The 13,667-nt window shown below is 43.0% G+C and overlaps 1 protein-coding gene across 1 annotated transcript in view; it reads left to right on the forward strand.

The window, feature by feature from the left end:
* The window catches only part of CCDC6 (coiled-coil domain containing 6), a 122,935-nt gene that overhangs the window by 88,853 nt on the left and 20,415 nt on the right, over nucleotides 1-13,667 (forward strand). The window contains exons 4-6 of the mRNA XM_038743502.1: nucleotides 1,055-1,158; nucleotides 4,175-4,335; nucleotides 8,564-8,720. Of these exons, the coding sequence (XP_038599430.1) occupies nucleotides 1,055-1,158; nucleotides 4,175-4,335; nucleotides 8,564-8,720 (422 nt within the window). The remainder of the gene's footprint in view (nucleotides 1-1,054; nucleotides 1,159-4,174; nucleotides 4,336-8,563; nucleotides 8,721-13,667) is intronic.

Below are 13,667 nucleotides of genomic sequence, written 5' to 3' on the forward strand. Positions count from 1 at the left end.
TGTCACCATTAGCAGCTTGGTTTTCCAATGCTTCTTAAAATTTGAAGACTTAGTGTATCACTCATAACTGTTTCAGTTTTTATCTTATCATTTTTCCATAATGCAATGACAAATAATCAGAGGAGTGCATTTCCAGGTTCAGTTGCAGCAATCAAGGGACCAGAAGGAGGATATCAGTGTGACTGCTATTTTGAAAACTCCAGTAGATTGTTGGCCAGACTGTCCAACTGGGTTAGATGCAGATGAAAAGAAAAAAGGGATAAGACACTGGTAAATAGAAGATTATTTTTAAAGAAGGGTTTTCTTAGAGGGATTTCCTGTATACAGAGAAATGGAGATTGTAAAATAGTGTAATGGAAAGATTACAGGCCTGGGAGTCAGAAGACTTGGGCTGTAATAATAATAATGTTGGTATTATGCTCGTACTATGTGCCAAGCACTGTTCTAAGTGCTGGGGTAGATACAAGGTTGTCCCACATGGGGCTCATAGTCAATCCCCGTTTTACACATGAGGTAACTGAGGCCCAGAGAAGTTAAGTGACTTGCCCAAAGTCACAAAGCTGACAAGTGGCGGAGCTGGGATTAGAACCCACAACCTGTGACTCCCAAGCTCGTTGCTATTTCCACTAAGCCATGCTGCTTCTCTATCCCGGTTCTGTCATTTGCTGCCGTGTGACCTTGGGTAAGTCACTTCTCTTGCTTGCATTTCCTCAACTGTAAAATAAGGATTAAATGCCTGTTCTCCCTCCTACTTAGACTGTGAGCCCTATGTGGGACAGGGACTGTGTGCAGCCTATCTGTCCCAACTCTTAGGATTGTATTTAATGCATATTAAGTGCTTAATAAATCCCATCAGAGTAATAACAATGTATGGCAAGAAAAGGAAGTGCCCTTGTATCTTGGAATAGATGTGACTCAGTGATTTCAATTTGCTTTTTACATGTTTGAGTTGGAAAACTGGCATCTCTCTCTTTTGCTGCAAGTAATGTGGTCCTTGTTAATTAAAGGTCTATGTCTCACCTTTCTCAGTAAAGCCATTTTCCCCTTCCTTCAGCTAAGACGTGAGAAGATCGACCTGGAAAACACATTGGAACAAGAACAAGAAGCGCTAGTAAATCGTCTCTGGAAAAGGATGGATAAACTTGAAGCTGAAAAACGGTTTGTTATAATCCGCCATGTTCACCTCATTGGGGGTTTATGCTTCTGTATATATAAAGTGCATCAGGTGACTGACCTTTTAAAATTCCTCTGCACAGTATTATGTGGCATTTTAATCTCCTGAAAGGAGTACTTGAAAGATTCATTTCATTTGCGACCTTCAGCTTTATTGCTTAAATGCTTTGCTTGGTTCTCAACAAGCTGTTGGAATATGGTTTTCCTGCATGGGGCCACTCCATTCTAGCCATAAGCACCCCAAAAAAGCTATATACTTTGAACAGGTGTGACAGAGAAATGGACACTGGATCATTCAGAGAGAGAGGGAAGAGAGGTGGGGAGGAGAGAGAGAATGTTTGAGGCCCAGAGGATAGATGGGTGGAGATGGGTAGAGATGGATAGAGAAGCAGCATGGCTCAGTGGAAAGAGCCTGGGTTTTGGAGTCAGAGGTCATGGGTTCAAATCCCAGCTCCGCCAATTGTCAGTTGTGTGACTTTGGGCAAGTCACTTAACTTCTCTATGCCTCAGTTACCTCATCTGTAAAATGGGCATTAAGACTGTGAGCCCCATGTGGGACAACCTGATCACCTTGTAGCCTCCCCAGTGCTTAGAACAGTGCCTTGCACGTAGTAAGCACTTAATAAATGCCATTATTATTATTATTAGACAGAGAGGACACAGAACACTTATCTGATTCTTTTCCTCTTCTCCCTGCAACCTCTAAAATGGCTGCTAGGGCCAAAAGCAAGGCCCAAGGGAATCTTACTGGACTTTTCTTGCCTCGCTCCTGAGGGAGAGATGTTGAGGCTCCAGTCACTGTCTGCGTGGCCAAGAAGAAAGAAACTAGCTCGCTACCACTGTCGCTCAGTGAGTGCTAATTTACTGATTGCTTCCTTTGTGCAGAGCACTGTACCAAACTTGGGAAAGCACAAGACAAATGAGTCGGTAGATGTGACCCCTTCCCATAGAGGAGTTTACAGTCCGAACCAGGTAGCAAAGCCACACCATGATTGCTGCCGTTTCACTGCCTGTTAATGTCTGAGAGGGACACACCCAGAAGAGAGATATGTTGTGCCCACTCCTTCCTATAACCCAGATCTCTGAGCCAATCAACTGGAAACTTTTTTGCCAACACAAGCACTTGTTAGTGGCAATCCTGACCTTTTATATCTAATGAAGGTACAACTGAACAGTTCAGCACTGTTTATTAACCTCCCAGAAAGTGCCTTGGTGTTTAGTACAGTGCACTGTATCCAGTGACTACTCAGTAAATACTACTCTGAAGGGTGATTGCATTCTTGGTCCTTGCCATTATGATGAGCATCTGCTTTCAGCTATTTTCTCGATTCTTTCTAGTCTTTTTGGGTCACAAAATATGCTGTTTGTGATTGTATATGTCATATATTTAATATATGCCATTCATTAAATATTATTCTGAAAGATGATTGCATTTGTTAGTCCTTGCCATTATGATGAACATCCGTGTTCATTTTCTCGATTCTAGTCTTTTTGGGTCACAAAATATGCTGTTTGTGATCTTATATGTCATATATTTAATGTATACCATTCATTAAATATTATTCTGAAAGATGATTACATTGTTAGTCCTTGCCATTATGGTAAACATCTGCTTTCAGCTCTTTTTTCTGTTCTTTCTAGTCATTTTAGATCACAAAATATGTTGTTGGCGATCGTTTATTTAAACCCAAACTGTCTTCGTGTAACAGCCCCACAAAATAGCTCAGTATGGGATTTTGCATAGGATCTTAGTATTTAGAAAATCACTCCAAAATTATTGGCCCGGATGCTTTAAATTTAGTCTCCTTTGGAATCAAAGTGGTCCTTTGCAGGTATGGTGCTTTAGAGAATTGTGATGTGCATATATTCTGTTCAACCTAGGGACTTTTAAGATAATAGTAGGGAAAGGCCCTTATCCAAATACCAGGGAAATAATTGCGGCAGTGGAAGGGTGCAAGTTGTGATTGGAAAAGGAGGCTGGACTAGACCAGTTCAGGTAGCTTGAAGGAGAATGCCCAAAAAGGGCCAGTGAAAAACCTGTCCTCCAAAACTCACCTCTCCCTCCCCCATGCTCCCACCCCAAACCCTCCTAATAAAGCAGAGTTCTGCCTTTGAAAAAGGTATTTGATACTTTTCCGAAGTTGAATGAGGTCTTTATTAAATGGTAAAACTATGAATGTTCCTCAGAAGTTGACAGAATATGTCTTCTGAAAGCAGGAAGGTCCTGTATAACAATTTTTAATTTAGGGAAGTTGCAGCCTAGTAGTCTGTCTTCCCAAGTAAGTCTTAACACTTTGCCCTGAAAAGCAACAAACCTAAGTGTTTAGGGACTGTATGGGTAGAAGTAATTTTGGAAAAAATTGCCCTGTCAGGCTTTAATTAGGGACTGTGAAATCTCTTGATGATCTTAGACATCAGTAGGATACACACTGAGAGCAGGTTCCTTAAGCCTTTGACCTCTTGTTATAAAATCAGCAACCTGACCCATAACCCTGAGTGAAAAGATGCAGTTTGTGGTGCAGATTTTCACTTTAGCCTCACTGTCACTGATGTTTTAAGAGTTAATATTCCTAGGGTAATTGGAATGGATTTTTTAAAACTCTGTTTTCCTGTAGTATATCATTTACTCCAGAGGTCAGTGCCATTTTCTCATCTAGAGTTCTCTCTAAAATGAAAAATGAGGCAGGAAGAAAGGTCAAGGGAAAGTGAAGATTTTCAAAGTCCTTGAATTGATTCATCGCCGCCTAGTAAAAACCCTGCCCTTATCATAAAATACCTGCTTAAAGTACATAATGATTATGGTATTTGTTAAGCACTTATTATGTGCCAGGCACTGTACCTAGCGCTGAGGTGGATACAAGCAAATTTGTTTTTGTGCACAGTCCCTGTCCTCTATGGGCCTCACACATGTATAAAATGAGCACTCAGTCCTTAAGGTCATTGTTTCGTTGGACAATCATGTATTATGCACCGAGTGCATCATATTTAATTTTCGATGCAGAATCCTGCAGGAGAAATTAGATCAACCTGTTTCTGCTCCACCGTCACCAAGAGACATATCCATGGAAATTGACTCTCCAGAAAACATGATGCGCCATATCAGATTTTTAAAGAACGAAGTTGAAAGATTAAAGAAACAACTCAGAGCCGCACAGTTACAACGTAAGTAAATTGCCTCATCTCTCATATTTCATATGTCTTAAAATCCTTGTTTTTATACAGTTCTGAAAATACAACTGTATGAACAAAGAGCAGATTTAGAATCATTTTCTGGCTTAGGGATAACACTGTGGTTCACTGTTAGACCCTCTAGCGCTTAGTACAGTGCCTGGCAACATAGTAAGCACTTAAATGCCATAATAATAATATTAAGCTCGTGGGCAAGGAATGTGTTTGTTGCTATATTGTACTTTCCCAAGTGCTTAGTACAGTGCTCAGCACACAATAAGTGCTCAGTAAATACAAATAATAATGGCGTTTATTAAGTGCTTACTATGTGCAAAGCTCTGTTCTAAGCGCTGACTTACTACTGATGTGTGTATTTAGAATTTGCTAGCATTAGGGCTTGTATTCTGTGATTATTTTCTAAATAGAAAATAACACCTGAAACGCATGGGACATTTTATGTATCTTGAAACCAAGCTGTGTAGCCATGTATAGATGCAACTAAGTATCCTTCCTCTGTCTAAAATGTTCTAGTTTCTGAAACATGGGATATCTTCAGTTTTTAATAACCCAATCTGGGCTCTTATGTTTTGTGTTTTCAGTAAACTGCATTGAATGAATTGCTTGATATAGGACCTTCACTGTATACTGTGGCAATTAACAGAAGTCATGGTGCAGCATGTGGAATACAACCAGTTTGCCCATGTTTAAATGAATAGATTTAATTGCCTTTTCCTTCATTGTTTCTTAGCTGTTTGATTGTTTCCTCTAAATCACCATTGGTCCATTTCAGTCAATTGGTGAGCACTTAACTCCTTGCACAGCACTATAATAAGCATCTTGGAGAGTTCAGTACAGTAAATAGATGCAATCCCTGCCCTCAAAGAGTTTGCATCTAGTCGGGGAGACAGACATTAAAATAAATTAGAGGTAGGGCTAAGCAACCAAGTATAAGGGTATGTACATAAGTGCCTTGTGGAGTGGAGATGGACTGACTATCAAAGTGCTTAGTGGGTCAGACTTCAGAGTAGGTGACACAAAAGGGAGGGAGAATAGGATGGGGAGATGGGAGGTTAGTCAGGGAAGGCTTCCTGGAGCAGGTGAGATTTTGTAGGTCTTTGAAGACGGGGAGAGTGCTGTTGTGAGCGGGAGTTCCAGGCTGAGTGTGAGGCAGGAGGGATCATCAGCCAGGGACAGGATCGAGGTACAGTCCGTAAGTTGATGATAAAGCGAGGTTTGCAGGCTGGATTGTAGTGGGAGAGGAGCAAGGATAAGTAGGAGGAAGAGAGCTGAAGGAGGGTTTTTAAGCTGATGGTGAGTTTCTGCTTGACATGGAGATGGATGGAGGTTCTTGAGTGGGGTCACGTGTGCAGAATGATTTTTTTTTTTATTTTTAGAAAAATGATATAGGCAGCAGAGTGAAGTGTGGACCGGAGATGGGAGCAGAAGGGTCAATGAGGAGACTGAAGCAGTGGTTGATGGGATATGACAAGTGCTTGAACCAGGGTGGTAGCAGTTTGGATGGAGGGGTAGATGTGAAGATGGAACCAATAGTATTTGGTGACAGACTGAATGTGTGTGTTGAATGAGAGAGATGAGTCAAGGTTACAGCCATAGTTAGGGACTCGTGAGACAGGGTGGTTGGTGGTACTGTGAACAGCAATGACAGAGTCTGGGAGAGGACAGGGTTTGGGTGGGAAGATGAAGAATTCTGTTTTGCACATATGAAGTTTGAGGTGTCAGTGGGACATCCAAGTAGAGATGTCCTGTAGGCAAGCGGAAATGGGAGACTGAAGAAAAAGAGAGATGTTGGGGCTGGAGAGGTGGATTTGAGAATCATCTGTGTAAGGACGGTAGTTGAAGCTGAGGGAGCAAATGCATTCTCCAAGGGAGTGGGCAGAGATGGAGAATAGAAGAGGACCTAGAACTGAATCTTCAGAGACCACCACAAATAGGAAGTGGAAGCCAGAGGAGGAACTGGTGAAAGAGACAGAGAAGGAGCAGCCAATGAGCTAGGTGAAAATATTTTCAGTACCATATCTGCAGTAATTGGGGTTTTTTTTTGTTGTTGTTCAGTGTCGTGCTACCTCTGCTAGGGAGTGTTGTTTTGTCAGGTGGCAGAGTTGATGGAAGTCAATGGTCTAGAGGTGGAGCTGAGAGTTACCCTCTCTGTGTAGCAGCTGGTGGGTTTTGGGGTCATTGAGAGACTTTGAGAAAGTTAACCTCTCAAATAATTGCTTGGCACTATGATATTTAGCATTTGCCTTAAGAAGGGTGGCAGCTGACGGTAGTGAAGAATTCCAGATGCCCCCTTGCCACTGTTCATCATCATCATCAATCGTATTGAGCGGTTACTATGTGCAGAGCACTGTACTAAGCGCTTGGGAAGTACAAATTGGCAACATATAGAGACAGTCCCTACCCAACATTGGGCTCACAGTCTAAAAGGGGGAGACAGAGAACAAAACCAAACATACTAACAAAGTAAAATAAATAGAATAGATATGTACAAGCAAAATAAATAAATAAATAAATAGAGTAATAAATATGTACAAACATATATACATATATACACGGTTCCTTCCCCTTCTCTTCTCCCCACTATATTTTTTTATTAAATTATTATTTAAAATACCAAAAACAAAAGCAGTGTGTATTTTATCTTTGGGAACAACTAATGTTGGCATTCCTGTGCCTTCTTGTTGACATTCAGAAACATTTTATTTTGAATCTGATGAGAAGACAACCATTTTCATCACAGCACAGGCAATAGATATGGTGGAATTCATTACATGGTCTAGGTAAGGTTGTCATCAATGCACACCCCAAAGTACTCTGGGGAAATTCACTGAACCTACCTGTTAAATTCTGGGCTTTTAGAAGATTCAGCGCCCTGCTTCCTTAAAGCAGATACCTAAACCAATAAGGCTGTTATCGGGAGAGCAACTTGCCAGAAATGTGTTTAGAAAAAGAGTAACAACTCTAATGTGTTGATAAATCATCAGCACTCAGGGTTACCCCTCACTCAGTAGTTGGGAGATGAAGAGGAATGGGCAAGCCATTAGGTTTAATTTGGAAAGGGCAGAGGAGGAAGGGTGCTGAAAGGAGAAGGTACCTGAAACCAGAAAGATGAAAACCAAGGGGAACAATGCACTCCTCAGCTTCACTTAGTTAATAATAATCATGGAGGTATTTGTTAAGCATGTGTCAAGCACTGTTTTGAGTGTTGGAGTAGATACAAGCTAATCAGATTGTGCCCCGTGGGGTTCAGTTGTAATCCCCATTTTACAGATGAGGTAACTGAAGCACAGAAAGGTGAAGTGACTTGCCCAAGGTCACACAGCAGAAAAGTTGTGTTCCAGAGGGGCCCGTACAGCCAACTGTTCTCTGTGATTTCATCCCCTTCTTTCTCCAACCTGCTAGTATAGGCTCGCAGAGGAAGAGTGGAATTTGCCCTGTGAGCAGCCATTATTTAGAGTAATAATAGATATGGTACTTGTTAAGTGCTTTACTGTGTGCCAAGCTGTTCTAAGCACTGGGGTAGATACAGGGTTGTCAGTGCTTTTCCCACATAGGGCGCACACTCTTAATCCCCATTTTACAGATGAGGTGACTGAGGCCCAGAGAAGTGAAGTGACTTGCCCCAGGTCACACAGCAGGCATGTGGCAGAGCCAGGATTAGAACCCATGACCTTTCTGACTCCCAGGCCCATGCTCTATCCACTGAGCCACGCTGCTTCTCTAGCCACACTGCTTCTCTAGCTTGATATTGTAGTAAGAAGACGTATGATTCTGCTTGCATCCTTGACGCTTTCATCCCCCTTTTTCTTGTAGTCTGTTTTTGGCGGCTTTTGAAGGGGACAGTAGGACCAGTTTCCAACTGCCGGAATTCGCAGGACCCAAGATTTGGACCTGAATTGTTGACCTTCTCCCTGCTTTTAATCCTCAGTAAATAGGATTCAGGGGGCAAGATCATGGTATCATTTTCCTTTTGAAGAGGGGAAAGTCCATGCTGGGCAATTATTGATTTGCAAGAGGCTAGACCAAGAGCATCAAGCAATTTATCAAAGTTGTATCATAATTTAGAGGGATTGGGGTGGGGCGGTGGCATTGGTTGTGGGGTTTTTTTGGTAAAAACATTGATCTCTGACACTTGATGTCACCCAACTGTGAATTTCAAAGATACTTGTGTGAAACATAGTTTGATGGAAAACTGACATTTCAGATTCGGAGAAAATGGCCCAGTATTTGGAGGAGGAACGTCACATGAGGGAAGAGAACCTCCGGCTTCAGAGGAAACTGCAGCGGGAAATGGAGCGAAGAGAGGCCCTGTGCAGACAGTTGTCAGAAAGTGAATCCAGCTTAGAAATGGACGATGAAAGGTTCGTGTGTTTCCTAAAATCTTCCAGCGGCAATACCCATGGTTTTCCTTAAGCATACATTCCAAATAAAGAGAGAATAGAGACAAGTTGAAAATAAGATAATTAGAGGGACGTGGAAATGAGAAGCCATCACCTCCCTGTCACCCTAACTATGGATGATGTGGGTGGGTTATACTATTTGGAAGCAGATGCAAAAAACCTAGATAGATGTTGAGCTTAAGCCCAAACAAGCACAATCTGTGAGTCAGAATTCCATCTTTGTTCAGGCACACAGAAACTAGGCACACCAAATACACTTCCTCATTGAAAAGTGAGAAAGCAAGGCTGACAAGTGAGTGATCCTGAATGTAAATATAGCTAACAGCAGTTGAGAGGTGAAACTCAGCAAAATACCACATACAGCCTACGCATATTCAGGGGCAGTGGCAAGAAGCAACATAGAACCACCACTTGCCTGCCGTGTTACCTTGGACAAGTCACTTTTCTATGCCTCAGTTACCTCATCTGTGACAGGGGGGTTAAATCCTACTCCCTCCTACTTAGACTGTGGGCCCCATGTAGAGAAGCACTTTGGCCTAATGGAAAGAGCATGGGCCTGGGAGTCAGAGGATTTGAGGTCTGATCCAGACTCCACCACTTGTTTGCTGAGCGACCTTGGGCAGATTACTTCTCTGTGCCTCAGTTACCTCATCTGTAAAATGGGGATTAATAATAATAATGGCATTAAGCGCTTACTGTGTGCAAGGCACGGTTCTAAGCGCTGGGGGAGGTTACAAGGTGATCAGCTTGTCCCACAGGGGCCTCATAGTCTTCATCCCCATTTTACAGATGAGGGAACTGAGGCCCAGAGAAGTTAAGTGACCTGCCCAAAGTCACACAGCTAACAATTGGCAGAGCTGGGATTTGAACCCATGACCTCTGACCCCAAAGCCTCAGCTCTTTCCACTGAGCCACGTTACTACTTTGAGCCCCATATCTGACATGGAGTGTGTCCAATCTGATTATTTTTTATCTACCCAGCACTTAGTAATTGGCACATCCTACTAATAATGATAATCGTGGTGCTTGTTCAGCACTTATTATGTACTAAGCCCTGGGGTGGACACAATCTCTGTCCCACAGGGGGCTCCCAGTCTTAATCCCCATTTTACAGATGAGGTAACTGTGGCCCAGAGAAGTTAAGTGACTTGCCCAAGGTCACACAAGCAGACAAGTCGCAGATCCAGGATTAGAACCCTGGTTGTTCTAACTCCCAAGCCCGTGCTCTATCCATTAGGAAACACTGCTTCCCAAGCAGGTAGTATAATGCACCACTCCAAGTGGGCACTCAATCGGTGCTACCCCACAGGGGAAGCCGTTAAACACCATAATTCTTAAAGATTATATCCCACTGCTACTGCCTTCCATCCTGCAAAACACTGTGGGTCCCTGCAAGGAAATATGTTTGATTCTTATCCTTCGTGTTGGAAGGTTTTAAACACTATTCCATCATTTCCACTTGCTGTGATTTATGGAATCAGGGCTCCGTCAAGAGGATGTGCTGGGTAGCCGTTTTCCTGATGTCGACAGCATCTATACACATTCTAGCAGAACTGAAGCAGCCCCACATAGTTGGAGTCCCTTCTCTAACTTGTCCTCTGGTTATATGGAGCCTGGAGGAAGGACAGCAAGGATTTTCCACCTCTTAGCGGGTTTTTTGCTATTTGATTTTATTAATAGCCCTCTTATTATTTTAGTATTTAAGTAGTTTCTATGCCAAGCACTTAAACTAAGTACAGAGTAGATATAAGATAATCAAGTCGGACACAGTCCCTGTCTCACATGGGGCTCACAGTCTCAGAGGTAGGGAGAGCAGGTATCTTATTACCATTTTGCGGGTGAGGAAATTGAAACACAAAGAGTCAAGTGACTTGCCCAAAGTCATACTGCAGGCTATTAGCAGAGCAATCTAGAAACAGCATGGCCTGAAAGAATGGAAAGAGCACGGACCTGAGAAGCAGAGAACCTGGGTTCCAGTTTTGGCCGTGCCACTCGCCTGCTGATATGACCTTGCCTAACTCACTTCACTTCTCTGGGCCTCAATTTTCTCATCTGCAAAAGGTGGATTCAGTGCCAGTTCCCTCTCCCCTCTTAGATTGAGGACTCCATGTGGGACAGGGACTGTGTCCAACCTGATTATCTCACATCTTTCACAGTGCGTGGCACACAGTAAGGGCTTAATGAATATCATTGTTATTATTATAATTATCATCATCATTATTATTAACCCAGATCTCTGAAATATCAGTCCCATGCTCTTTCCACTAGGCCATGCTGCCTTTGTTCCAACAGTTTTCCCTAAAACCTTAAAAATCTCCATGCGCTTCCCATAGCAGCCATACCAGTGGTTCTTCCACATCTAGGTGAGGTGCTGGGTATCATTAGAGTTTGGACAGCCACCGAGAGGCCATAAGACGCGTTGGGACAATAGGCCAGAAAATGACAGGTGGCAGTGCCTCTTCCTTGTGGAGTTTGTAGGCTACCCTACAGAGTACTCCCATTTGGATGCCTGAAAAGATACAATATTATGTAAAGAGGTTCCAGTATCAATTCCAGGTTTGGTTTCTGCATGACATCCTAATCAGGTGGTTCCATTCTCTAAGAAGACTAGCAACCCTTTTGAAAATAGCAGTTTGACACCCATGGCCTCCAATGGGGAGGGTAGTCAAACAGGCCTCCTGCAACTTCCCTAAATGAAAATAATCCAGCTAGTGATCCAACTGGCTATATGCCGCAGTGTGTCTTTGCCTTTGACCAGAAATGCTGATGTCCTGCTTAGAGGAGTTTAAAATAAATGGCCTGTGGAATGCTAGTATATAGTTTTTCTTAAGTCCAAGATTCACTCGAAGCATGCTCTAGCAGGTGAAGAATGCCAGAAAAATTGAAGCGTTGTCAACGTGGGAACCACACTAAGGGAAGTTCTGGCTTTGGAGATTTCCTAAAAGTTTAGGCAAATATAACTTTTGGATGCTTGGAGAGGTCACTTGAGCTAGCTATTACCATGTGAAAAGAGAGCATTTGTAGATTCTCTTAACTAAAAAGAAATGAGGCTGTCATTGCTGCAATTGTTGGTGAACAGAAGATGAGGTATTGTTCTTCCTATTACAAACGTGTACTTTAGATGTTATGTTGTGCCTTGATTAGTCACTTTTGATGATGATGATGGCATTTATTAAGCGCTTACTATGTGCAAAGCACTGTTCTAAGCGCTGGGGGGATACAAGGTGATCAGGTTGTCCCACGTGGGGCTCACGGTCTTAATCACCATTTTACAGATGAGGTAACTGAGGCACAGAGAAGTTAAGTGACTTGCCCAAGGTCACTCAGCAGACATGTGGTGGAGCTGGGATTCGAACCCATGACCTCTGACTCCAAAGCCCATGCTCTTTACACTGAGCCATGCTGCTTCTTTTAAGACTGTCAAAGCCCTTTAGTACCTCTCTCGCACACAATCAATCTATCAATTATATTTATTGAGCACCTTGAGTTTGAAGGTGACCTCTGAAGGAGAGGTTTTTTTAATCAGTGTGTATAAGTGTAAGTTCGTTTTGGGCAGGGAGCATGTCTACCAACTCTGTCATATTGTGCTTTTTCAAATGCTTAGTACAATGCTCTGCATGCAGTAAGTGCTCAGTAAATATTATTGACGGGTGTGGCGAATAGGATCAGTGTGTGACAGGCAATCCCTTCTATGTTTTAGGTTTGTAAAAATGACTCCTTGCTGCGCCGTAGCATTAATTTCTCCCAGTGCCTAACTCTTTTGTTCCCTGTCACTTTTAAGGGGATTTTTCATTCATTCATTCATTCAATCGTATTTATTGAGCGCTTACTGTGTGCAGAGCACTGTACTAAATGCTTGGGAAGTACAAGTCGGCAACCTGTAGAGACGGTCCCTACCCAACAACAGGCTCACAGTCTAGAATGGGGAGACAAACAACAAAATGAAACGTAGACAGGGGTCAAAATCATCAGAACAAATAGAATTAAAGCTATATGCACATCATTAACAAAATGAATAGAACAGTAAATATGTACAAGTAAAATAAATAAAGTAATAAATCTGTACAAATATATACAAGTGTTGTGGGGAGGGGAAGGAGGTCGGGCTGGGGGGATGAGGAGGAGGAGAGGAAAAAGGGGGCTCAGTCTGGGAAGGCCTGGAGGAGGTGAGTTTTCAGTAGGGCTTTGAAGGGAGGAAGAGAGCTAGCTTGGCGGATGTGTGGAAGGAGGGCATTCCAGGTCAGGGGAAGGACATGGGCCGGGGGTCGACGGTGGGACAGGCGAGAATGAGGTACAGTGAGGAGGATTTTGCCCCAGATTTGACTCTGTGGCTTCTTTAGGTGGCATCTTTCAGCTGCTGCAGGGAGAGAGGGTCAAGGACAAAACCATTTTCGATCCTGAGAACCACAGGACTGACAACCCAAGGCGTAGCCAGTGGGGAGGGCTTCAGTCCCCAAAGTGCATACACTGTGTTATTTGCTCTGTGCCATACTGATAGAGCCTGCTAGGGCAACCCTATGTGACCAAAAACCAACCTCCAAAACAGAAGGGCAATCTGAATTTTTAAAAAATAGTATTTGTCAAGTGTTAACTATATGTTCAGTACTGTTCCAAGCACTGGAATAGATGCAGTCATGTATGGGGCTCACAGTCTAAGTAGGAGGGCAAACAGGAGCAGCGTGGCTCAATGGAAAGAGCACTTGCTTGGGAGTCAGAGGTCATGGGTTTAAATCCCGGCTCCACCAATTGTCAGCTGTGTGATTTGGGGCAAGTCACTTCACTTCTCTGTGCCTCAGTTACCTCACCTGTAAAATGGGGATTAAGACTTTGAGCCCCACGTGGGACAACCTGATCACCTTGTATCCTCCCCAGGGCTTAGAACAGTGCTTTGCACATAGTAAGCGCTTA

This window comes from Tachyglossus aculeatus, chromosome 3, assembly GCF_015852505.1.
Source record: "Tachyglossus aculeatus isolate mTacAcu1 chromosome 3, mTacAcu1.pri, whole genome shotgun sequence".
Taxonomy (NCBI): Eukaryota; Metazoa; Chordata; class Mammalia; order Monotremata; family Tachyglossidae; genus Tachyglossus; species Tachyglossus aculeatus.